The following is a 27,837-nucleotide window of genomic DNA, read 5'->3' on the forward strand; positions in this document are numbered from 1 at the left end:
AGGAAATGATGAGATCATGCAGTTGAATGCATGGTTGAGGGACTGGTGTAGGGTAGAGGGGTTTACTTATGTGGATCACTGGGAGGTGTTTAGGAGAGAAAGGCAATTGTACAGGAGGGGTGGGGAGGATTTGAACGGGAGGGGGACTAGTGTCTTAGCAGGGAGGTTAGCTGGGGTTCTCAGGAATGATTTAAACTAATAGGGAGGGGTCGTGGGGAGGTGGCTGGGAGAGAGTCGGGTGAAAGGAAAATTATAAGGGAGAAGGTGGTTCCGAGGGACACTTGTGGGTTGAACTGTGTCTGTTTCAATGCTAGGAGTGTGGCAGGGAAAACGGATGAGCTTAGGGCCTTGATGTTTGTGAGGCAGTTAGATGTGGTGGCTGTAACGGAGACGTTACGGGAAGGGCAGGACTGGCAGCTGAATGTTCCTGGGTACAGGTGTTTTAGGTGTGACAGAGGAGGGTTGAAGAGAGGTGGAGGGGTGGCACTGTTAGTCAAGGAAAACATCACAGTAGTGCAGAGGGAGGACGATATGGAAGAGATAGGGATTGAGTCGCTGTGGGTGGAGTTGAGGAATAAAAAGGGAGAGATCACATTGCTAGGGGTGTACTATAGGCCACCCAACAGCCCAAAGTCAGTGGAGGAAGGCATTTGCAGGGGCATTTTGGATAGGTGCAGGAAGAATAGAGTGGTTGTAGTGGGTGATTTTAATTTTCCCGGAGTGAATTGGAGGGGGCCTAGAGCTGGGGGTACGGAGGGAGAGGAGTTTGTGAAATGTGTTATGGAAGGGTCACTAGAACAGTATGTAACTAGCCCGACTAGGGGAGGGGCTATACTGGATTTAGTGTTGGGAAACGAGCCGGGGCAGGTGGGTGAGGTAGAGGTAGGCGAACATGTGGCAAACAGTGACCACAAGTCCGTCTACTTTAGGATAAAAATGGAAAGGGACGAGTGCCGTCCGAACGGGAGTGTGCTGAACTGGGGAAAGGCGAGCTATGGCAGGATTAGGAGGGAGCTGCAGCAAACTGATTGGGAGGGACTGTTAGCTGGCAAGTCCACGGTTGGCAAGTGGGAGGCTTTTAGGGACAAAATGAAATGGTTGCAGGGGAGGTATGTTCCGGTTAAGCGAAAGGATGGGAAAGGTAGGATTAGAGAGCCGTGGATTACGGGGGATATTGAAGACTTGGTCAGGAAGAAGAGGGAGGCGTATGTTAGGTCAAAACAAATGGGTACGGAGTGTGCGCTGGAGGAATATAGAGAGAGTAGGAGGGAGCTAAAAAGGGGAATTAGAAGGGCGAAGAGAGGGCATGAGATGGCTTTGGCTGGTAGGATTAAGGAAAATCCAAAGGCATTTTATTCCTATATTAGAGGCAAGAGAGTAGTTAGAGGGAAAATTGGTCCTCTTAGGGACAAGAGTGGAGAGTTGTGTATTGAGTCGGAGGGAATGGGGGAGCTCCTGAATGAATACTTTGCGTCGGTATTCACGAAGGAGAGGGGTTCGGAATCGTGCGGTCTCTTGGAGGGAGCGGAGGTTCAGTTGCAGGATATAGTTATTACGAGAGAGGAAGTGCTAGGGCTTTTAGGTAGCGTAAGGACGGATAAAGCTCCGGGGCCTGATGGTATTTATCCCAGGCTGCTTAGGGAGGCGAAAGATGAAATTGCTGGGCCTCTGGCGCACATCTTTGTCTCTTCTTTGGACACAGGTGAGGTCCCAGAAGACTGGAGGGTAGCAAATGTGGTCCCGTTGTTCAAAAAAGGTGGTAGGGATAACCCTGGGAATTATAGGCCGGTGAGTTTGACGTCGGTGGTAGGGAAGTTAATGGAAAAAATACTTAGGGGTAGGATGTATGAGCATTTGAAGCGTTGCGATCTGATTAGGGATACGCAACATGGCTTTGTTAGAGGGAGGTCTTGCCTTACGAATCTGGTGGAATTCTTTGAGGAGCTGACAAAAACGGTTGACGATGGGAGAGCCGTTGATGTCATCTATATGGATTTCAGTAAGGCGTTTGACAAAGTCCCTCACGGTAGGCTGGTAGAAAAGGTTAAAGCGCATGGGATACGAGGCCAGGTAGCTAGGTGGATTGAGAACTGGCTGGGAAATAGGAGACAGAGGGTAGTTGTGGAGGGGACCTTGTCGGGCTGGAGGCCAGTGACCAGTGGTGTGCCGCAGGGCTCAGTACTGGGACCTCTCCTCTTTGTAGTCTACATAAATGACTTGGAAGAGGGCGTAGGTGGTGTGATCAGCAAGTTTGCTGATGACACCAAGATGGCAGGGTTGGCGGGTACGGAACTGGATTGTCAGGTGATACAACAGGATATAGATAGGTTGGTGCAGTGGGCAGATAGGTGGCAGATGGCATTTAATCCTGACAAATGCGAGGTGATGCATTTTGGACGGAATAATGCAGAGAGGAGCTATGTGATAAAAGGTAGGCCGATTAGGAGTATAGACATACAGAGGGACCTGGGAGTGCAGGTTCACAAATCCATGAAGGTTGTGTCACAAGTGGAGAACGTTGTTAGGAAGGCTTATGGGATGTTAGCCTTTATAGGAAGGGGCATAGAGTATAAAAGCTGCCGTCTAATGCTTCAGTTGTACAGAACGTTGGTTAGACCGCATTTGGAGTACTGCGTCCAGTTCTGGTCACCTTACTACCGGAAGGACGTGGAGTCTCTGGAAAGGGTGCAGAGGAGGTTTACCAGGATGTTGCCTGGCATGGGGGGACTGGGTTACGAGGAGAGATTGAAGAAACTGGGGCTATTCTCCTTGGAAAGACGGAGATTGAGAGGGGACATGATAGAAGTATATAAGATACTGAAGGGAATAGATAGAGTTAATAGTGAGAGACTGCTCCCTAGACTGGGTACGAACACGAGAGGTCATCATTTAAGGGTGAGGGGGGGAGGTATAATTTGGAGGTGAGAAGAAGGTTCTTTATGCAGAGAGTTGTGGGGGTCTGGAATGCGCTACTGAGTAGGGTGGTGGAGGCAGGAACGTTGGACTCGTTTAAGATGCAGTTAGATAGGCACATGAGTGAAACGAGAATGGAGGGATATGGTAGGGGCTATTAAATAGGGTTAAACCTCGGGAGACACCGGAAGGGCAGGCTGTATGATTAATATTTTTTGTCTTTATTCCACAGGTGGAGGTCCACCTCGTGTCAAGCGAGGGGCATGCACACGGCGGGTCGTGCGTGGGCTGCTCTTGGAAGTCCAGGAGTGGCCTAGTACTTCATGTCGGTGTGTGTGCTTGATCCTGGACCGGTAGACGGGCGCCGCAACAGCTCAGTGACTAGCACTGCTGGCTGTGCAGACACATGGATTTGGGCCTGTGTCTGTGGGAGTTTGCGCATTCTCCCTGTGGTTGCGTGGGTTTCCTCCGGGCGCTCCGGTTTCCTCCCACACGCCAAAGATGTGCTCTTAGGCTAATTGGTTTTTACCAAATTGACACTATTTCTTCCCTGAATCTGACTGAGTAGGGTCCCATTCGTAGACGTGTAGGGTGATGCGGCGGCGCGGGCTCGTTGGGCCGAAGGGCCTGTTTCCCGTGCTGGGTTGTTTTTTGTTTCTTTGTTCTTTGAAATGTACCCATGTGAGAGAAGCTAAAACTAGGGGTCATATCTACAAGACAGTTACTAATAAATCCAAAAGAAAATGAGAAATGTCTTTACTGAAATGGTTAAAAGGTGAACTTGTCTGCTGCAAGAAGAGTTGAAGTAAATAATTTTGCTTTCAAAAAGATACCAGACAAATTTGTTGAAAGGTTGAGGTTTGGTACATGTATTGGGGAGGAGAATAAAAGCCAGCACAGACTGGACTGAATGGCCTGTTTCTCTGTTGCTTGTTTTAATTCTATGTAAAGTCACCAAGGTTTTGTTAGTAGTACATCCCTAGTCTGCAACTTCCATCACTTGGAAGGACAAAGGAAGCAGGTGTGCAAGAACACTACTACCTCCTTGTTTCGCATTTTTCTGACTTGTACATAACATTACCATTCCTTGAGCATCACTCGGTCAAAATCCTGGGACTCAATCCCTAACATCACTATGGGAATACCTTCACAACACAAGCTGCAGCAGTTCAAGAAGTCCCACCATCACCATCTCAGGACAATTGGGAGGGGTGATAATTGCTAGCCCTGTTGGCAACACCCACACTGTTGATTCCATTGTGTAACTTTCAAAATGCAACTTTGTTAGCATTCTTTCTTTGTCTCAGTAGAGTGGATTACCATAACTTTTTGTAGGAGAGGTACTGCATGTACTGTTGAATTGGGCCATAATCCATTGAGCTTGGAGCTGCAAAATATCTGTTGTATATGATGTGCCAACTGTACAACATGTACTCATCAAATTCCCATATGAATCATTCCAGACACCATAAAGTGCAAACGCTTGTTATTTGCTTTTCTGATTTTCGTTTTGTACATTCTTTCTGTTTTTCCCTCAATTTCCCTTCATTAAAATCAAACTTTTTTTTCATTGGCGCTGTAATGATGCATAGTTTTAAATGATTCTTTAAATAACTGATCATAGTTAGCATACCTGGTCTGCTATCTTACTCACCCTTAACCTATTTTAGGGATCCTTTTGTTACCATCTTAACTATTCCGTCACTTCATGTATTTCTTTTGTAAACTTGGGAGAAGAAAGCACAAGATAGAGAAAAGGAGATTTGCTGGAGATTAGTTGGGTTGTTTAAGGTCATGTTAGGATTTAAACATCTGAAATTTGCATTTGAGTCTTGGGCAACAATAGTATTAATGTGTGAGTAGGGTTTAGTGTGGGGCTAGAATGTAATGCAAAATTTTAGATGTGTTTAAGTTTACAGAAGGTAGAGCTTAGGACTTGTGAACTTTAATTGTGGAACTGGCAAACAGTCAAGAGCTGTCATGTTCTACCCAAATGCCTAGTGTAAAAATTAATGAGTGCACCAGCTTTTGTGCTACAGCATTTGTTTACTGTGTTTGAGTTTGAAATATCTGTATCATTGAAATGCGCACAGTGGAACTTTAAGCATTTAATGTAATATAGATAAAGGCAAAATACTGCAGTTGCTGGAATCTGAAACAAAAACAGAAAATGCTGGTAAAGTTCAGCAGGTCTGACAGCGTCTGTAGGGAGAAAATAGAGCCAACGTTTTGACTCAACATTGGCTCTATTCTCTCTCTACAGATGCTACCAGCATTTTCTGTTTTTGTAATGCAATATTAGAGTTTATTTTGTGAAATCAGCTTTTGTGGCCCAGTTGTTGGGTATTTGACGTTTCAACCAAGGGGTTTCTATTCATATTATATTACCAATGCTAGTTCTTACACAATTAATTCTATGAGCATAAATGGATTCCTGGTCCTCAGCCATAAAGCTTTGCTTAGAAACTGACATGTTTCCAAGAGAAATGAACACTCTCTTGGTGTAGGTGAAAGAATAGACACATCGTTACAGGTAGCCTTTGATTAAGGTCTACCTGTAGAAAACTGACTTGTTTCACAGAATTGTTTCTGGAGTGTTTCCAGAACATGAACCTGCCAGAGTGCTGGGGTATGGATTTCAAAGTGCAAACATCAAAAACGAATTGTTGCTTCTCCAAATGGTAATTACGATGGCATTTTTGTCCATGGATTCTTCCACGATCAGAAGTTTATCAGTCAACAACCTCCAAAGTAGCCATGTGTGGTTAGGTTGAAAGTTTCATCTACTCATGAACTTGAACCATGTTGAAATTCTGGTTGCTATTGCTCTGGTGGCATGAGATAGCAGACTTCCCACAGGTAGTCCTACGCTGCCAGTCACCAGCACCATGTCGTAGCATAAGCTGAGGTTTAATAAGAGGTGTTGTATTGCTGCATGAACATCAAGTGATACTACTGTATATTAAATCTTCCCACGAAAGCATGTCTAGTACTTGGGGGTCCGCACTAGGGTTCAATGTTCTTCGGGTATGGAGTGAGCTCAACCAGGGTTTCTAATGAATTGCAGAACCTGAGAACTGCATGGATGGGCAGTGGGCAGTCACAAGTTTGAGACAGTACTACTGTCCTCCACAATCAATCTGCCAACAATTAAATGTTGGACACTTAGACTGGATACTGGTGGGTGCTTGAGTGTGGAACTCAGTACAGACTGCACCTTCTACAGAGATGGAAAATTTTTGGAGAAAGCAGAAACCAAAACAGACACTTGCATTTGGAAAAAACATTTTTCCAAGACCATTGTGTGTGTTTTGAGTGCCACAGTGAAAGCTTGTATTTGCTGTCAGAAATATAAAAGCAACCCCATTGCAGAAGCACGTCCCCAGCATGCTTTCATTCAGTTTTGCATTTTTTTGTGCACACGATTTGTTTTGTTAACTTGTGACACAAAACCAAACACACACAATGTACGACCTTGAAGTTTAAACTCATTAAATTTACAGTAGAGGTACAAAAGAGATGGGTCCAAGTGATTGTTTTTAAATGTATTCCAAACTGAAATAACTTTGCTACTTGGAGATGTGTTATCATTATTTTTGGTGGTATATGACCTAGAGGTTAATGCGCTTAATGTTTAACACCAGTTTGTTTATACTGCATTGATGATAATTGTCTAAAATAAAGATCTCTGGATAATGACAGTTGTTCCAGCCTTTGTGATCTGCACACACTTGTGTGTTGACTCTTAAACACTAAGGATGATGTAACCTCATCGGTACTCAGCTTGGAACACAACTCTTCGCAGCAGCAGCACCATTGCTTCCCTTTATTTTGGTAATCCTTAAGTACACACAAACATTTTGGTTAAAATGGAACACAGTTGGAATCCAGCCAAACGTTTATCTGATCTATGTTGAGCAATAAGTGGCTTTCTAAATGTAGTGTATTAATCGATGGACTGATTGAACTGTTGCTGATAATTCAAAGCATTAAAGAGTCCTTGGGTGAAAACAAACTTTAAAGGAGAAAACTTACGGGGAAAATAGTGTTTGTACTATAAATTTATCTGCACCTTTTTATTCTGTTGTCATTCATAGTGTTGGGGAAAGTATTTTCTATATTTCAGTGTTACTGGAATGCCTGCTGTGGAAATCTTATGGTGTATTCCAAAATAACTAATTTTATTTGGACAAACGTAGCAACCAGTTTGAGACTGACAGGGTCCTGCTAACAGCAAATGGATGTATAATCCATTAATTACTGTGTTTGAAAAAAGGAATGTTGGCTAAGATAGCAGGAAAAGTTCCCACTTAATATTGCCAACAGATGTTTTATATCCAGCTGAGTGGGAATCTGGGGCCTCACCCTGATGTGAAATGTGCTACATAAATACAATTTCTTTTGTTTTCCTTGGGTACTGTGTTTTGGAGATCTTGCCTTAAAAAAGATATGAACAGGTTAGACAGGAAGGTCCTTTTATTTCTTAGATTTCCTCTTGAATTGGGAATGCTGAATTTGATCATTTGAGTACTCAAGCCATATTCCTGCAGTCAGTGATTTGTCCTCTGTTCATACTTATGTACATCCTTATGGATGTTTTAAAGCTATAACGGGTGTAAAATGTTAATTTTCGATTTATATTTTGTCCAACAGTGAAAACATGGTTGCTGCTTGAAGTTCAAATTCCTTCCTACTCATCCTAACTCAAGAACTAAAATAGAAAAATCATTGTATTCCAGCTATGGCTGACACACACAGTGGACGGTTTGTGGACTGGGACAAGATGACTGACCTGGAGAAAGATAGTCCTGTGGTTCCATCCTGCATAGATGACAATTTGCTAAAGCAGTATGCCAGACAAGGTTACTGGGCAAAGAGCCACTCTCTGAGAGGCAAAATCTATGAGCAGATCATCAAAGCAGTCTCCTGCAGAACTGTGACTCCCGATGCTGAGGTGTACAAGGATATTGTTGGAAAAATCACCGGGAAAAGGAGCCCCTCCACCTTACCACTTCCGGAATTTGTGGATGATAGTGTTGTGCCGAACTATTGTCTGAACACAGATGGAATTGTTGCAGTTAGAAAGATTGTTTTGTGTATTTCCAATCAGTTTCCAGACATCTCTTTCTGTCCTGTGTTGCCGGCCATCGTGGCACTGCTTCTGCACTACAGCGCAGATGAAGCGGACTGCTTTGAAAAGGTGTGTCGGCTCTTGGCCTGCAACGACCGTACAAAACATTTCATAGATCAAACCTTTTTAGCCTACGAGTCCTCCTGCATGACCTTTGGAGACCTGGCCAACAAATACTGCCAAGGCGCTCACAAACTGATAGTAAGTGCTTCAGAGGATGTGCTAGAGGTTTATTCTGATTGGCTGCGGTGGATGTTTGGAGATCTGCCCTTCAACTATGCAGCACGTGTGTTGGATATCTTCTTTGTTGAAGGATTTAAAGTACTGTACAGGGTAGCATTGGCTCTCCTTAAGTTCTTCAGAAAAATCAGAACCAGACAACCTGAAAGGTCTGCCGACGTTCGAACTGATATTCAGAGCTTTGTGCAGAGCATTGCTGAGCACGTCCCAGTTGAGAAGCTGTTGGACAAAGCATTTTCTATCCGCCTATTCTCCAGGAAAGAAATCCGCTTGCTTCGAGATGCCAATGAAAAAGCATTGAAACAAAAAGGCATCACTGTAAATCAAAAGAGGTATTTACTGTGGTTTATTCAGCACTAAAATCTTTTCAACCAGGTATTTTAAAGAATAAATTGAAATTGTGATGCTTAGCTCTCTGTTTAAATGGCTTCTTTCTCTCCATGACATTTTTGAACAGAATTTTCCTTCAGTTGATTTTGATTGGGAGCTGGAAAGAAATTCCACCCTTTATCCGTAGCCACTTAGTAAAAATTGACAGATTATTCAAAAACATAATCTTAGAGGTTTTTCATGAAGCTGACGTGCTGTGCAAAGTTCCTCTGCAGAGGGACTGATATAATCGCACCATCAAGGTTGTACAATGATATTGACTTTCATTTCCTGCCTCATTAATTTTGTTCACTTGTATTTTCTGCGTCATGTTCCTTAGTCAGCATCCAGTGATCACCCCATAAAAGGTGTGAATAGGGTCGAGCCGCTTCCTGTGGAGCGTGATGAGCCCTGACTCTGACTCACCTTCCCTGTGCTTTTCTGATAAAGGAGCAGCAATAAGTGTGAGAGGGTGGGAGGGCCAGTGGTGGCAGCAGCAGCACAAATTGCTGCTATTTTGAGGGGATGTCAGGGCTGATGCTACAAGAGCAGGCGTAGAAGTCATTGCCAATCATAGCCAGAATATGTAAGAATAGAACTCTGCCTGACTCACTCCTATCTCTGCACCTTGAACACCCCCTCTCCTCTGTGTGCATCCCCCGCAGACGCCAACCCCTCCTGCCTTGTGGCTCACGCTCCCAATCTCATTCAGCATGCCTCATGCTCCCTGCGTGGGTTTCCTCCAGTGCTCCGGTTTCCTTCACAGTACGAAGATGTGCGCGTTGAGACTAATTGGCCATGCTAAATTAACCCTAGTATTGTGGGTTAGCAGAGTAAATATGAGGGGTTGTGGGATTAGGGCCTTGGTGGGCTGAATGGCCTGCGCTGTAGGGATTCTATGAAACGCACGTAGAATACTTCTCTTGATTTGCTTGTGCCTCACACCCTCCTTCTCCCTCGCTATGCTTTTGTGCTTCCAGTGCCTCGCACTGTCCAATTCACCATGCCTCGCACTCCCTGCATCTCATCCTCCCTCCTCACTGTTTTTCTCTATCCATTTCAAGCTTTTCGGAACTTGATCTGTTAATCTGGGTACTTTTGAACTTTTTTTTGTCCTCCATGTTTTCTTCTTGATTTTCCTCAGCATTTGACAAGTAGCCTCTTGGAATTGATAGGTTACTGACTTGATCACAGTTTAATCTCTTGTGTAGGATCATAGCTGTGTATTGAACTTATGCCTCATCTGAGAGTACATCATTGAAAAAAGTTAATCCATTTCCCTTTATTCTTAAAAAAAAGAACCATGTCTATATTTGAACCATCCTGACGTTTTCCATTCTTGATCTTGGCTGCTCCCCTGCCAACTTCAGTTGTGAACTGATTAGGCCTGGCCAGAAAAGAATTGTTTGAGGAAGAACCAGGTTTTTCTTTTTCCTAATTGATTCTTATATGAGATATGGGTGTCGCTGGTAACGCCAATATTTATTGCTCATCCTTCATCGCCCTTGAACTGAGTAAGAGCATTTAAGAGTCAACCAGTCTTGGAATGAGTCTGAAGCCTGCTAATGATGGCAGATTTCCTTCTCTAAAGGACAGCAATAAACTAGATGGGTTTTTATCGATAAGTACTGAATAGTTTTCAATTCCAGAATTACTAATTCAATTTAAATCCCACTGGCTGATGGGATTTGAACCCAGTCACCAGAGCATTCGCCTGTGCCTCTGGATTACTAGTCCAGTGACAATATCAATACATCACCGTCTCCCTTCTGCAGCTACATCTGTCATTCCTGGGGTCATGCGCTATTTCTTCCTTTGCGTGACTGAAGCAATGGATGCTGCACTCTCTATTGCATGTTAGTATTAACTTGTCTTTTCATTTTGCATTGTGTTCTTGCACAGCTTTTTGTTCACGTGATAAAGCGACCTTGTGTTCAGATTATTTTTGTGATAAAGCCGAGGGTATCTGAGTCAGGCAAGAAGGAACCCTTGGTCATAATCTTGATTTAAAAATCCCAAGTAATGAATACAGTATAAAACTCCCCAGTGTTCTGTACCAGACTCAGAGGAACATCCTGTGCTGTGTCAGGATGGCACTTACGTCTCTCACCAATGTTAAAACAGTGACTGTGCCAAAGTGAAGGCCCTTTTAGGCTGTGGATCTCTGCACACGAGGAGATAACTTGAATCCGCCCTTTCAAGAAAAAGTGTTGCTTTCAGCCAGATTAGTGGTGATTTTATCAAGACCTGTTTGGACTAGTGTCCTAGCAGATTCCTGATGGTAAAAGGAAAATATGCTGAAACTTCCCCTTGCTCACTATGCTTTTATCACAAAACAATGTGAGATAATGGTAGTCTTATCATAAATTATTTTGCTTGATGAGCTTTTAATTTTAGGGTCAGCAACTTTGGGGTAAGTGTTCGTGTTGAACCTTTTATTTGTGCAAGTAACTGTGGTGTGTGTTTGTACACAAATCATATGCAGACATATTTTTCTCCAAATCATTTACATTGGCTCTGTGCACAGTTAATCAAATGCTGCAATTTAAAGGCGTTTTGGCCACTTTGTGCTGTTGTTAACTGCAATTTGGGTTATCAATTCAATAGTTCAAAGTAAATTATGTTTGAACTTTTCATTTCTCAAAATAGTGTTTTAGAATGTATTATCTAACTGATAACAATTGATCAGCTATCTGTAATTTGAAATATATTCCATTAACTAGAGATTTGATTATAGAGATTAGAACAAAGAACAACACAGCATAGGAAACAGGCGCTTCGACCCTACAAGATTACATCTGCTCTTTTCAGTAGATGTAAAAGATTTCATGGCACTATCTTGAAAAACAAGAGGGGAATTCTCCCTGGCGTTATGGCTAATATTTATCCCTAAGCAATTTTTAAAAAATTATTTGGTCATTGTTACAGTGATATTTGAGAATTTGCTGGGTACAAATTGACTGCAATGTTTCCTACATTCCAGCAGTGACAACACATCAAAAGGTTAGCTGTAAAGCACTTTGGGATGTCCAGAGATTGTGAGAAGTGCTACAAAGATGCAAGTTTTTTTATATAGAAATAAGAAATGGCTGAACATTTAACAGAAGCAAATGTTATGTGGGACTATTGGGAAAGTGTCCGTTATAGAATGGTTTAGATAAATATTCAACTGCTGGGCTGGAATTGATTGCAATCTCAGTTAATTTTTATATTTACTTAAAGCATGTTCCTTTGATGTATTAACTACACTGCCCTAATGCAGGCTTACCCAGTATTCATAAACATGATAGCAGCCCATACCTTGCTTTTGGGTTCAAACTTTGGTTTCAGTGTTTTGCTTTATCATGTGTGGGTAGATGGTGAGAGCTACTGAAAATAATTATCCCATTGTCAGCGCAACTCTTCATATGGTCTGCAACATGTTTAAAATTCCCTTCCAAATCTGACTCCTGCTATTCTGCTGGCTGAAACACCAGCTTGGAGTGAGATGATTCGTAAATGCAAAATCTAGACGTCAGGAGCTTGTTTGATGGGGGCTATGGAATAGGTATTGGGAGATATCCTATTCCACCATTTTGAGAGCCAATGTCAGATGGCAATTTTACCTTGTGAAATTTTCCTTCTTCATTCTTTCCCAGCATGGTTGAATCCCTCTTTGTTTCAGAATTTTCTTGGTTAATTTTGGAAAGGCAGTGACAACAGTTCACTGGAACATTCCTTTTCTTCTAGGTAGTCTGTTAATTACATGCTGTTCTTTGGCGGTCTCGTTAAAGAGTGCAGGTCACAGTGGGGGTGTAATTGCAATTTTGCCTCAGGCTCGTGCATTTTTCCCCTAAAGGGACTTGTGGAAGAGGTCCTGCTTTGTGAAACTGACCTCGAATCCTTTTATATTAATGTACTTAAATTGAGTTTTAAACTGAAGGTAAAACTGAAGATACGCTGTAACAATAGACTTTCATAGCATAAAAGTTGTTAAATATCCTTCTTTCCCCAGACTATCACCCTCTGAAAGCCACAGTGCTTTTGTGATGGTTTTCACATTGTCTTTGTGCCATGGTGCGAAGGAGAAATTGATCCTTGTTGCTCAAAGTGTGAAAGCAAAATAAAGTAATTGAGTAACACAAATTAAATACAATTTCCTTTCAAATATAACTAAATATTAACTTTTGTGAGTTACTTGAATAGTTCCATGGCAATCCCTGTTGTGCACAGACCCAGGGTAGGTTCTGCTTAAATGTTTATGATTCTGTTTAATCAAAAAGCACTGTACTGCAAATGCTGGAAATCTGAAATAAAACCAGGAAATGTTGGAATCCTCCACACAGCATCTGTGGAGAAATAGTTGATGTTTCAGTTCAATGACCTTTCATCAGAGTTGGAAACGTGGGGTGGGATTCTCCAGCTGTTCACACCAGCCAAGTGCCAAATTCTCCGTCCTCTCTGGTAGCAGGGTTTGGGGATGAACGGCTAGAGAATTCCAGCCATGATCTCCAGTACATTGAGATCAAATGCTGATTGGGCAGTGGTCACTTGTAGCACACCTCCCTAGCCCCATTCTCAAGCTGAAATCTCTGTCTTTGGCATGCTGCACTGTTTCTGTGAAACTCAACTCAATGTAAGCTTGAGGAACAGCACTTTCAATTAGGTAATTAATGGCCTTCTGGGTTCAACATTGATTGCAACAATTTCAGACCGTAAATGCTGTCCCACTTTTTTTTTTGTTTCCTTTTCTTTGTATGTTTCAATTTTTCTCTTGCTTTTGCTATCACGACAGTAGCATTCCTGCTGTAGCCTAATCTTTAGCTTCTTGTTTTTGTTTCTTGCCCCACCACCATTCTCTCTCCTACCTTCTATCCTATCACAGACGTTCTTTTATCCTTGCCCACCCACCACTGCTCAAATCTATTACATCTCTAACATTTCCCCGTTCTGATGAGAGATCATCGATCTGAAATGTTAGCTTCATTTCTCTCTCCACAGGTGCTGCCTGATCTGAATATTTCCAGCATTTCCTGTTTTTTATTTTGATTTTTGATTTTTTAGCTTCTTAACATGTGTGTTATCAGTAGAAGCTTGCTCTTTTTCTCTGGGATGTGGGAATTGCACTGATTACTTTCTCTTTTTTTTGTTCCTTCGTCATTATGTCTATGTTCTTTATGACATCCAAATTTGTTCCTGTTAAACTTCGTCCTCAATGTCCGATTTGCAGACAAAGGTAGGCTATAGAAAACCTTTCTTCACAAATTTGGGTGGGTTAAAGCATGCTTCTGCATTGAGAGGATGTTTCTCTATGAGCCCTTTCAACCCGCCTGACACACAGCGCACATCCATTTACTTGTTTCTTGGCAAAGCCTTCCAAAGTAAGTGTTCATGTTTTTTTTTTGTAGCAAGAATCAAAATGCATTGTCTACTTTGATACTGAGCAATACAGAGTGAGAAGTTTCATGTGTCACAGCTGGCTGGCTGACTTCTACAGCATGGTTGGTACTTAGTTGGGGAGGGGGATCTACAATTGGCCTTGGTGTTCCTGAAATAGAAAAAAACAAATTAGCTATTGTCCCCACTTTGGATCCCTGATGCCTTTTACTGGAAGATAGAAACATAGAAAAACTACAGCACAATACAAAGTTGTGCCGAACATGTCCCTACCTTAGAGATTACTAGGCTTATCTATAACCCTCTATCTCGGTAAGTTCTATGTACTTTATCTAAAAGTCTCTTGAAAGACCCTATTGAATCCGCCTCCACCACCATTGCTGGCAGCCCATTCCATGCTCCCATCACTTTCCGAGTGAAAAACTTAACACTGACATCTCCTCTGTATCTACTCCCTAGCACTTTTTAAACCTGTGTCCTCTTGTGGCAACCATTTCAGCCCTGGGAAAAAGCTTCTGACTATCCACTTGATCAGGTCACCCCTCATCCTTTGTCTCTCCAAGGAGAAAAGGCTGAGCTCACCTCAACCTATCCTCTTAAGGCATGCTTCCCAATCCAGGCAACATACTTGTAAATCTCCTCTGCACCTTTATGGCTTCCACATTCTTCCTGTGATGAGGCGACCAGAACTGAGCACAGTACTCCAAGTGGGTCTGACCAGGGTCCTATATAGCTGCAACATTATCTCTCAACTCCTAAACTCAATTACTTGATTTGATGAAGGCCAGTACACCATACGCCCTAACCACAGTTTCAACCTGCAGAGCTGCTTTGAGCATCCTATGAACTCGGATCCAAAGGTCCTTCTGATCTTCCACACTGCCAAGAGTCCTACCATTAATATTGTATTCTGCCATCCTATTTGACCTGCCAAAATGAACCACTTCACACTTACCTGGGTTGAACTGCATCTGCCACTTCTCCACCCAGTCTTGCATCCTATCAATGTCTCGCTGCAACTTCTGACATCCCTCCACACTATCCACAACACCGCCAACCTTTGTGTCATCAGTAAATTTACCAAGCCATCCCTCCACTTCCTCATCCAGGTCATTTATAAAAATCACAGAGTAAGGGTCCCAGAACAGATCCCTAGGGCATGCCACTGGTGACTGACCTCCATGCAGGATATGACCCATCTATAACCACTCTTTGCCTTCTTGGGCAAGCCAGTTCTGGATCCACAAAACAATGTCCCCTTGGATCCTGTGCTCCCTCACCTTTCTCAATAAGCCTTGCATGGGGCACCTTATCAAATACCTTGCTGAAGTCCATATATACTGTATCTACTGCTCTTCCTTCATCAATGTGTTTAGTCACATCCTCAAAAAATTCAATCAGGCTCATAAGGCATGATCTGCCTTTGACAAAGCCATGCTGACTATTCTTAATCATATTATACCTTTCCAAATGTTCATAATTCCTGTCTCTCAGAATTTTCTCCATCAACTTACCAACCACTGAGGTTAGACTCACTGGTCTATAATTTCCAGGGCTATCTCTACTCCCTTCCTTGAATAAAGGAACAACATCTGCAATCTTCCAATCCTCCGGAACTTTTCCCGTCTCCATTGATGATGCAAAGATCATCGCATGCACTCATTCACTTTGGGCTTTGATCAGTGCAAAATTACCCTATGTATTCCCATGTGAAAAGATATGGGGATTAAATTGAGAATGCTAATGCAGTGTGGTGCAAGCAACTACTCATTTCTAAGTTCCTAGCTTATAATATATTATTATATTATTCTTCGATATTGCAAGCATACAAAATCTCCAGTTTTTTACTGGTCAAGTCTGTTGCCTCCAAGTTCTTTTTACTATAACAGTTCATCTGAGAAAACTCGTCATTTTCATTTTAAACATGACTTGTCCTAGTTCTCTCACCTGAAAAAATTTATGGAAGTGTGACCATTGTATAAGTTCACTCAACCATCTCCTCCTTTTTATCCTTTCCCACTAATGCTATGAAAGTCAACACATTGCCAGTGCCTTAGTAAGTGCCATGGCTTTTAACCCTGAGTGTCCAAACTGATCGTTATGTAGACAGTACTTAAAACGCTGTATTTTCACAAATGCCCTAGGTGCCAGCCACAGATCAATGGATCCATTCCTAACAAAGGCATAAAGTATAGCAGTACATTTTTCTAGAAGCTCTTCCTCATTTGCTTTGACGACCCAGGGCTATCTACTGATCTTGAATTGGCAAAAAGGGAAAAGATACAGTTAAACAAAGCTCAGTTGCTTCAACGTGGAGGTTTTTATCAGTGGCTGCAGTCCATAAAGTATTGCAAACATGTATGCACATTTGCGAGGGGTAAAAAAACTAAGTGCCAGATCAAAGTAAAAATCACAACTTCTGAGAATTTGAGTGATATATTGAGCAAGAATAATAGGCAAGTAGTATGACTGTAGGATACGTTGCAGAAGAGTAATAATAGCTAGTACCATTAACAGAAGGGGGCTGTGTTGCTTGCAAGAATAGTACTAGAACAATATTTTTAATAGGCTAACATGTTGCACAGGAGAATAATAATAATAGTCAAGCATTATTTGTGTTTTTTATTTCTCCACTGCTTTTTGCTAAAAGTTGAAATAATTATATATCTGGTATTAAAAAGGTTCCTTCCAGACATTTGTACATTTTGAGGAATCAACCACATCAAACTAAATAATTATTGAAGCCACCAAACCCTTAAAGGCACAGTTCTTCAGCTTTTTTTAAGCACAAGTACCTAAAATCTGTAACAATGTAAGTTTTTATAGCAGAATTTTTGATTGGCTGTTCCAACTTCAGTGCCTTGTTTTTTGGTGTGTGTGGTTTGTTTTTTTGAGATTTGGCATGTATGTAACACAATGAATGCCATGTGGCCTTTAGCTGTTTTACTCCACTTAATGTAGTTTTGCTTCTGGGGACCCCAGACTGTTCCCTGTTTCCTTTTTAATATCATAATTGAAAGGTAATATATATCGACTGTTCTGATCCACTCTTTAATTTGTAGTTTCTTGACATTTCTCTGCATTTCTTGCAGACACAATGTTCATCTAGCAGTCAACGTGGAAAACTTCAAATCTAACATTGTCAGCGCAAAGGAGATGAGAGAGATTTGGTCCTGGATCCCAGAACGATTCGCCCTTTGCCAGCCAATGTTGATTTTCACTACTTTGGACCATGGTTATAGTCTGAACAGGTAAAATAAAAGAAGGTAACTTTCCGGACATCAGGCAGCATCAGTGGAGTGAAACAATATTAATCTTTCAGATCAGTGACTTTCATCAGAGCTGGAAAACTGGTTAAAACACAGCCATGTCCAATGATTTAAACATGTTACTTTTGTTTCAGATTTTATGCTCACTGTGAGGGCTACGAACCAACTATCATTCTCATCAAAACGACAGAGGCTGAGGTAGGTTGTGTATTTAGCACAATTGCAAAATACTTCCAGAATTGTAATTGAATGCAAATTTGTTTTAACATTGAATTGCACAAAGCAATAACTACAGTGGGGATGGCAGAGAAATAAAACCATGGAAAGGGAAACATTTGCATGATGGGAGAACTGTCAGTCCAGGCAGTTTAGGGAATTGTTGGAGCTTTGCTCCAGGGTTTGACTATTAAAAATGGTCTTGAAAGACCTTCGATACAGGAGTCTTCATGAAGACACACCCAAGAAGAAATTGTAAGGGCCTATTCATGACCAATATTGGTAGGGATGACTGTCTTGAGGTATGTCTATTGCTTGAAACTATCACCATGTTTTTATTTCAACAGGTTTGTGGTGCTTACCTTTCAACGGATTGGAGAGAACGAAGGCGAGGAGGAAACAAGCTGAGTTATTTTGGTACAGGGGAATGTTTTGTGTTCAAGGTACTGTTGATGGATTCTTTTGGCTAATATTGCATTGTCTCTGACTGTTTTACTATTGAAAGGCCAGAAATTTATGCTGACCTACCTTTGGCACACTAATGGCACTGTGACAAACAGCAAGTGTTCACTGAAGGGCAACTGTGGGGAAATTGATTTTTATCATGGGGTCTGTGTACCCATGTTGAGGAAATGACCAGCTCCTAAAGAACTGACTGCCTAGGATTTAGGGAGTCCTTGTGCATAAGTTTACAAAAAACTAGCATGCATGCAAGCCCAGCAGATAACTTGGAAGGCAAATGCAATGTTGGCCCTTTGTTTTTCAAAGGGAATGGAGTATAAAATAAGGAAATCTTGCTAAAAGTATACAAGGCACCAGGTAGACAATACCTGGAATTCCCTGAACAAATTTGGTCCCCTTATACAAGGAAAGATAGATGTACTGTCATTGGAGGCAATCGAAAGAAGGTTTACTAGGTTAATTTTGGGTATGGAGAGATTTTCTTACAAGAGGTTAAGTAGGTTAAGACTGTATTCAGTGGAGTTTAGAAGAACTAGAAGTGATCTTATAGAGACATTTGGGATTCTCAGGGGACTTGACAGGATAGATGCTCAGAGGATGTTTCCTCCTGTAGGAGAGTGTGGGACAGGAAAACATAATCTTAGAATAAGGGGTTGCCCATTTAAGATAGATGAGGAATTTCTTCTCTGAAGGGAGTGAATCTGGAATTCTTTATTGCATAGAGCTGTGGAGGCTTAAGTATGCTCAAGGCTGAGACAGATTTTTAATCAGTAAGGGAATCAAGTGTTATAGGAATAAGGCGGGCAACTGTAGCAGATGATGATGTCAGATTGGCCATGATCTTGTTGAATGACAGAATAGACTCGATGGGCTCAATAGCCTAATTCTGTCTTATAGAAAATCATTTCCGGGAGGTATTTCCTTTGTGTGATTACTCAGCAACTAAAATACTAGTTATCATTGGGCTTATTTAGTTTTTGCTTTTTCAAAATACTGTACAGTTTTTGACATTCATAATCATAACTAGCTTCTGAGATTGAAAAGTGTTCTTTTTCCAAATGCTGCCATCTATCAAACTATAGCAGTGGCTCTTAACTTTCAGATTGTCGCCTTGAAAGCTCTGGCCTAATCTAATGGGTGCTAGGATTTTGGCAGTGCTTTTCTACAGGTGGTATAGTGGCATGTGTTTCCTCTACTCTTAGAGGTTGAGGTTTGACCCAAATAAAATCTTTGATTAAGTTGCTTTCCACAAAATACTTCTGGAAGGGGAAGAGCAGAAGGTACTGATAACACTTCGCTGTTACCTGGATTGGTATGCATTGTAAAGCTTATGGTTTTATCAAAGAGCATTACATAAGAAAATGCTTCTGTAATTTCTGTACAATGCAATAGTACCTACAGTTCAAAATAATTTGTTGGCTGTGCGATCCTGGGGACAGTTAAAACTAAATAGAATTTGTTCTTTAAGTAGAATTCAATTCAATCAAATTTTGTGTCAAGGAAATTAGTTAAGTCTTTTCCTGGTCATCTATTAAAGTCATTAAGAACTGGGGGGGAAAAACTGTTTGAATTTGTTCTTGAAACTTCACCACAACTGTGGGTTCATATTGCCAATCTTTTGAAGCTTTGCTCACATATATGTGGCAGGCTTTTGGAGATTCTAAGCCTTTTCCAAATATCCAATTGACATAGCTAAATTCTGTTTGAGATTGCCTCTCATATTTGAATTGTAAGCTGTTTTGGTTTTTGTTATTTGTAGCTTCAGCCTGAAATGGAACGATATGAGTGGGTTATCATTAAACATCCAGAGATGGAAGCTTCTAAAAGCCTTCTCGATGCTTGCCCAGAATCACCGCAGCAGCCTGGTATCTTAAAGCCCCCCCAGGAGCGGAGTTTGCTCAATTCATCTGAAGAACCCTCAGACAGATTATCACCCTTCCTTGCCACACGTCACTTCAACTTGACATCAAAAGCTACTTCGATGTTCATGGCAGGAAGTGCAGAATCCATAATAGTGGGTGAGTAAAACCTAAGATATGTAGAATATAGGTGTGTATATATTGGACAGGACACTGAGGATAACTTCCATACTCCATTTTTTAAATAGTGGCATGGGATCTTGTGAAAGCAGACAGCCTTGGTTTGATATGTAATCCAGAAGATGGCACATTTTGCTGCACTCCCTTGGCATTGCACTAGTGTCAGGCTTGATTTTTGTGCTCAAGCCTTTGGGGTGGGATTTGAACCTATAACCTTCTGATTCTGAAGTGAGAATGGTATCAACTGAACCACAGTTGACACCAGTTGAGAGATGAGTAAATTAGAATCAAGTCAGCGAACTCTCACCATGATGTCCCCTAAGGATATTTTTATGAAAAGGATTGTCAGCAAACAGTATGTTCTTTGGGAGGTGGTAATTCTTACCAAGTACATGAACTGACAATTTTTTTTCTTTTGAATTCCCCATCCATACCAAAAAACACTTGCCTCTTTTCAAAGGGAAAGCAAAATGCCTAATAGGTTTGACTTTGTAAATTTGAGTAAAGCTAAGGTGTTGCTGTTACCTTTCCACCAGGTGGTGGCAGCTGCCCAGCATTGTACATTGATGGGAACCTGAACCACGGTACGACAGGACGCTCCAGTACCTTTGGTAATCTTCCTCTGTGCTCGGAAACTTTCCAGATTAGTGTACTAGAAGTGTGGAGCTTCCAGGACATCATGCCCAACTGAAGACATTGTTCTGCTTCAAGGTGTCTCTTTTAATTATATCATTCCCTTTTGGTCAGGTTCTGGTGTCTGCCCCAGTGAATTGGATTCCTGCAAAGGTGGGATTCCTTGTTTCTCTTAGAACAGTATTATTTTTATTACCAGGGAGGAGGAAAATTAAATGATCCTTGAAGAAGAAGCAGCAGCAGATATGCTGTGGTTATATTATGTTTATGTTTATGTTTGTGACTTTAGTTCCATTAATCATGAACTTAATTGTAGCAAATGTTTCAGCCATGTGGATTTAATATTCTCTTAGAAAGGATGCTATATTGTGCTATGACATAGCTGAGTATTTCAGTTACTATTGAGAATTAGCCTGGGTTTCTAACATCTTTTTTACAAAAATGCATGACATACTTATGTTACAGTGAGGAATTAGATCCTCTTGTGACACTGCATATTATCAAATTGTAATTTCTAGCTTTGGCATTGATGATCCCAAAGTCTGTTTCAGTGAAGTCTACCTTGTAGTGAAGGCAAAGCTTAGTTCCTATAGTTGGAATAATGCTGCTGTTCGAAGAGGACTGACTGGCTGACAAAAGGAGATTCACTTATGAAGCGTGAGAAGAATTTCTGTTAATCTAATTGGCTTAGCACAGTGTTTAAAGAGACTGTTTTGTTCCAAATATTTCAGTATTGCTTTGTTCTTTTCAAGCAGAAGTGAAATTGGCAGACTCATCTTTCTACTAAAGCCTCTCTTTCGGGCATTGACTCTTTGAGGAGGCAAGCAGTTTGACAGATCTTTCCATGTGCTTCAAACTGAACCTGTTCTCTCTCTCTCTCTCTCTCTCTCTCTCTCTCTCCTACAACAGTTATGCTCTCTGTCAGCTTGGTCAGCTTCCAAATTGCAGATAAATGTAGAGATTCCATTTCAAGGAACCAGGCATCAATCTGGCCAATTTTAGCTGTTGACCAAGTTGGGATCAGCTAATCTATCACTGGCTGGGAAATGAAGCTGGTATCTTTGGCCTGTGTGGCTGAGTTACTGACTCAGGGAGCCTGGCATTGTATATCTTTAACACAATTTTTAAAATGCTAAATATAGTGGAATTGCAGAAGTGTGCACAACAATCAAGGATTTCCTTTTGCAGTATTCTAGAAGTATGTAATTTTTTTTAAACTATCAAATGTAGACTTCAGTGTTAATACTAAACTCTTGAGCAGCTGCTTGTTTGTTTACATGTAATAGGCACAGTGCATCCTCGCATCCTGTGCCTCCATATCCCGGCCATGAAAGTTCCATTTTAGTTTGGAAACTTGCTGCACCCAGGCCAGGTAGAACAAGTCTAAACTGCACTTTCAATCGGGTATAAATCTTTATTGCACTTGAGATACTAAATATCCTTGACAACAGATATACTTTCAGCTAACTTCTTAAAGGAGATAATGTGAGCTTTACTGATTTTTAAAAGACATCAGTTCAGGGTGAAGTTTACATGTATAAATTGCTCTTTATATTTGTAGTTTAAGAATTCCATTGCCCTTTCCCAGCCCTACCAATTCTAAAAAATGAATTGAGACGTCAGCTATAGCACATTCAAAGTTAGAAACCACTGGCCATGAATTTACTGTTTAAGGATATTGTGCTTGTGGAAAATTATCTTGTCCACTAAAAATTAGGTTTTTACAATAAACTGACTCCAGTAAAACATTAGGGGAATGTTCTCTATACATATTCACACATATATGTGCTAATATTGAGTGTGTGATTTCAGGGCCAGGTGTTGCCATCTCTCATTGGTGAGTGATTTACTTGCAGTACCTCATAGGGCTCATTGTTAGATCACAGGCCATGTGAAACTATTCCATGGAGTTCACTAGGCACCATACTTTTGTGACAAAAATTGGCTATTCAGTTCCAGCGAGCATTTTCAAACTTGGCCTTCAGAATTGTATGCTTGGAAATAGTCAAGATCGAACCTAAATTACCAAAGCTCAAAAATAGTGATATAGTAACTAAACCTAACAGGACACAGTCAAGAAAGTGATAAACGATTTGAGGTTTCATTATTGGATTGACTCTCACTTCAATAGATGGAGTAACTTAACTTGGATCCAGTGGATAGAACGGCAGCTTATTAAGATCATTGGGCAGGGAATGTACAGATCTCAACACAACCATTGGTCTCTTGATGCTTGGGCCAGCACTGCAGAAGCTGCTGTTTCTATTCACAATGTTAACCCACAATCTCCAGATTAAAGTTCCCCATCACCAGCTTTTTTGTTTGTGGGAGTAGAGTTTCACTTTGGGTATTCAAAATTTAAATTTTGCCTTATGGATTGCAAATGAATTGGTGTTTCTGTTTTGTTCAGAGTCTTATGTTGAGCAATTAAATAATTACAAAATCTCAAGTTGAGCCCGTGAATCTTCAGAGCTCTAGCATGGTGCGGTTGATGCCTACCTTTAGGAAAGGGTTCATTTTATACATGCGTGCAATATTTTTAAGATCAATGAACCATATATTAAGAAGCTTAAAACCATGTGTTAGTGTAGAATATTTGATATGTATTAGTGTCTAAGTTACTCAGCTTCTAGCAGAACGGCAGAAGTGAGAACATAACATGATGTCTGGGGAAAATGCAGATAACAGTTGTTTTACTTTTACTGTCAAGCCATTGTAAGTATCTCTGTGTAACTGATGTGCAATGCAACTTGTGTTTGTCGTTCATTCTGATTTAGAACTATTGTGAAAGTAGTCTGTAGGGCCAAGGAAGATGTGTGGATGCTGTACGTAATGCCAGATTCCTATTGTGTTAATTATATGGAAACCATGTAATTTGTTATAAGCCAGTGACAAAACATTTAGTTTTGTATTAAGAGGTGCTGAAACCTTTAGCAGTCTGAAGTGCTGTTATGTTATTGCAGGTCTGTTAATTCTTGTCACACAGGACATGTGCTATTGATACTGTGGAATATTAACATGCCTTTCCTTTGGGCTCCTGATCTGAAATGTTCTAAGCTCCCTCCACACTAACAACACCAAGTGATTCAGCTGTTAGTGGAGTATGGCAGTAACATCATGGTATCAACTGTTGGTCGCACCATGCTGAAGGTTACTGTGCCAATGAGCCACCTTTCACAACAAATGGAATAGCGCATGCTGTACACCTGTGTGGTCCCACTCCCAAGAACTGGCTTTCCTAGTCAACTACAGAAACTAAAACATCCAGCTAGAAATGCATTATGTTTGTGTTTATTTTGACAGAATGTGACTAAACTATATCTTTTTTTCTACATATGCTTATTGTGTCAGTTTTAAGATGAATCTGTGAATGTCCTGTATATATTTCAAACAGGTCTGTTTTTGTTTCCCTTAATTTGTTTGTTGACCTGTGTTCCTGTTCAAAGTGTAAGAGCTATGTGTGGTGATGGAGTAAAATTACTTCCTGGTGCTTGTGTTGTGGTATGCAAAATACTATAATGTCGCAATTGGGTTTTATTCAGATGCCATTGCAACTGAGCTGGAAGCAATCTTGTGGCAAGGTGACCTGCAGCCATCTTCAAAGTGTCATTGATAAGCTGATTTACAAGCTAAAATGAAATGCATAAAGGGTGTCATGTTTACATTGCGTCATTGTGTGGGTGGATGGAGTGCCTCTTCAGTTTATCAGATTCTCAGAATCTTGAATGCGTGCACTTACTTAGCAGTGGGCAGCAAGCATTGAAAGCTGTCCTGTTCTCAAATGACAGCATAAGCAGGGGGGTCATCAGAATTTGCCAGAGCCTGATGAAGGCACCTTGGGCCACAGCGCTGCCAGGTCAAGGCAATTTCAAACTTATCTTCAGGAAATTTTGACAAATGTCAGATTTGTGTATATCAACTTGAATATCATTACCATTAGCTGTGCTGTGGAAACCCATCAGTATACTTGATCAATTAATATCACAAGCCCTAGTAAAATGACGTGTAGGTTACATATTTAATAAGAACAAACCTGCACAATTGTTGAATTTGTTTGACTGCAGTTAAATGCACACAATTTGAAATGTGGCTACGACATTAAAGTGACTTGAGTATTTACTGTTGCAGTCTGCCTCCTGTTTCTGTGAGACCAGTGTTTAGTGTTGCGAATTGATGTATTTGCTTGGACATGCAGCTGAAGACTAAACGTTCGGGAGAGGTTGTGGACACGCTGAAGAATATAAAATTTTAGCTCTGGAAGTGGCCACACATTTGTGGTGTGTGAATGGGTTAGAACACAGTTTAGTCTTGCAGTGATTCCCTGTAGAAGTGCATCCAGTGTTGAGAGATGTGGTATGGAAATGCTGTCCAGCACTGGCAGAGGTTCTTGTACAATATTTCCATCCTGAGAATCTGCAGCACCACCCAGTGGACCTTTATTGTTACAAACTTTTCTGTTCTTAACAAGTGACTGGAAGAAATAGGGCCAAATGGCCTGGTCCTATGAGCCTGCTTCACTATTCATAGTTGATCTACCTAAATTCCACCTTACTGCACCATCTCCATATCCTTTGATTTTCTTAGCATCTAAAAAATCTATTAATCTCTCTCTTGAATATACGTTGACTGAACAGGTTATAAACATGTTTCTGGCTTCACAGTTATTTGAATTAAGGCATTTCTCTTCATTTACGAAATGGCCATCCTCTTATTCTGAGGTTGCGACCTCTTACCCATGTCCAGCCAAGGCAAACACCCTCGCAAGTCCACTTAAGTGTTTTGTATGTTTCAATGAGATCACCTTTTATTTACAGTAAGTCTCGGCCTTATCTACTCATTCTCTGAACATTTGACAATCCCTGTATCCCAGGTTTCAGTCTGGTGTATATTCAACATGCCTCCTCCAGAACAAGCACATCCATCCGTAGGTAAAAAGACCAAAACTCCAGGTATGGTCCAGATGTAGCATCCTCAAGCCTGCTCTGTTACGCAGTAGGATCAGGGCTGATCCAACATTCTCCATGTCCACTTTTCTTGCCTTTCCCATGTAACCCTTGATTGCCTTACTGATCAAAAATCTATCTAGCTTGGCCTTAAATATACATAAGGACTTTACCCCCACAGTCTCTGTGGCAAGGAATTCCAGAGACACTGAATCCTGTGAGAGAAGTTCATCCTCAACTTGGTCTTAAATTGATGCACCTTTATTCTGAGACTATGCCCCCTGGTCTGAAACTCTCCCAGGAGGGGAAACATTCTCTCAGCATCTACTCTATCAAACCCCTTAAGGTATCTTTGTTTCAATGCAATCACCTTTTATTCTAAATTCCAATAAGTAGAGTCCTAACCTATTTAACTTTACCCCATAAGACAATCCCTCCATACTGGGGATCATCTTTGTGAACCTCTGAACTGCTTCCATTGATAGGGAAGGTTGACAGTGGCTAGGAAGGTCAACGAGAGGAAAAATTGGCAAGGGAGCAAGAGAGGGCACCAAAGTGGCTTCAGTCAGGTCCCACAATATCAAACCTGGCATGAAACAACATTAAATTGAAACTCTCAATGCAAAATATAATTTATTAACTGACTGTTAAAGCAAAATGGCTTAAAACAAGCAGCTTAATAAGGAGACTTACAGTAGGCAACATCCATTGCTATGCCATCATCAGCTTTGAGTTAATCAAAATAATTCTATTACATTACGCAGTACAACTGCCTTCTACAAATTTGTGCTGGCTATCCTTAATTAACACATGTCTTAAAATGCCTCTTGATTTGTTTCTGCAACCCGCCCCCATCCTAATTGTTTTTTTTTAAATCCTATCCAACACAAATTAAATGAGCTATCTTCACTACAAATTTTCTTGCATCCTTTCTAAAATGAGGGTGCCACATTTGCCACTCTCCAGTTCTCTTGCATTTTCCATGTATGTAGACAAGATTGGAAAATTATGGTAAGTCCTTCCACTAGCTCTGCTCCCACTTCTTTTAAGAACCTGGAATGCAAGTCATCTGGACCAAGCAATTTTCCACATTAAACAGAGGATGGATGTACTGGAAAGACTTGCTATCAATTTTCACTCCATGCATTACTTCCACCATCTCTGCTGTTACCAATATTATATCACAACTCCAGGTTAAAGTCCAACAGGTTTATTTGATAGCATGAGTTTTCAGAGTACTGCCCCTTCATCAGGTGACTGTGATGACTCACCTAATGAAGGGGCAATGCTCCGAAAGCTCATGCTACCAAATAAACCTGTTGAACTTCAACCTGATGTTGTGAAACTACTTACTGTGCCTATCCCAATGCAACACTGGCAACTCCACATCAATATTATATCAGCATTCCTTAGTCATACAACCAACGTAAATTAACCCATTAAGTATTGTAGCCTTGCTTTGCATTCTAAGCATGTATCACCCTAATTCACGACATCTGTTCTTTCCAACACTATATAACATCTCTTAATCTGTACTACTACCCCACCTCCTTTTTTCCTTCCCTATCTTTCCTGCACACTTTAAATCTTGGATGTTTATCAACAGTTGCAGGTTATGATTCCTTTATTGCCACTACATCATAACCCCACAAAGCTATTTGTGCTTGTAACTCACCAACCTTATCACCACTCTTCATACCCTTATATACGTGCATTCTCAACTTTCCTTTGTATTTTTCATTGTCCTTCTATGTCTGCTCCTGTTTTAATAAGGTACTACTTCTTCCTCTAGTACTATCCAAATCTCTCTCCCGTGTGCATTTTCATACCTGTTAAAATGGTCAGGTTGTCAGTGACTAAGCCAGCACCACAGTGAGCCACCACTGAAAAAAGACAAGAAAATGAGAGCATCAGTACAAATAAATGCCAACAATGTAGACAGGAGCCACAGTTAAAGGACAGGGGGTGTTGCATTCAGCAACGGAGGAAGCTGAGAACCATGCGTAATTGGAAGATAAGTTTGTTAATCACCAGTCCCCTTCGATGTCTATCCAGAAGCAATGATGAAAGAAGTATTTGAAGACAATCTGGCATTAAGATTGTGGGAGGACCAATTAGAACATTAATAAATTTGTTGATGACAAAGCACTTATGACAAACTTGGAAAGAAGATTACAAGAACTAGTAGATAGAAAAGTAACAGCAGGCATGAACTTCAGAATGAAAGCGAGCATTGACAAAACCAA

The 27,837-nt window shown here is 41.0% G+C and overlaps 1 protein-coding gene across 3 annotated transcripts in view; it reads left to right on the forward strand.

Annotated features, from left to right (window-relative positions):
• tbc1d24 (TBC1 domain family, member 24) overlaps nt 1-24,760 on the forward strand; it is a 46,866-nt gene extending 22,106 nt beyond the window's left edge. For all 3 annotated transcript variants that reach the window (XM_080206726.1, XM_080206728.1, XM_080206727.1), the window contains exons 2-7: nt 7,567-8,616; nt 17,122-17,280; nt 17,433-17,496; nt 17,862-17,957; nt 19,736-19,994; nt 20,552-24,760. In XM_080206726.1, coding sequence (XP_080062852.1) covers nt 7,655-8,616; nt 17,122-17,280; nt 17,433-17,496; nt 17,862-17,957; nt 19,736-19,994; nt 20,552-20,706 — 1,695 coding nt within the window. In that variant the 5' untranslated portion in view covers nt 7,567-7,654 and the 3' untranslated portion in view covers nt 20,707-24,760. The remainder of the gene's footprint in view (nt 1-7,566; nt 8,617-17,121; nt 17,281-17,432; nt 17,497-17,861; nt 17,958-19,735; nt 19,995-20,551) is intronic.
• The last annotated feature ends 3,077 nt before the right edge of the window (nt 24,761-27,837 follow it).

Source organism: Carcharhinus amblyrhynchos, chromosome 18, assembly GCF_965287045.1.
Source record: "Carcharhinus amblyrhynchos chromosome 18, sCarAmb.v2.hapA, whole genome shotgun sequence".
Classification (NCBI taxonomy): Eukaryota; Metazoa; Chordata; class Chondrichthyes; order Carcharhiniformes; family Carcharhinidae; genus Carcharhinus; species Carcharhinus amblyrhynchos.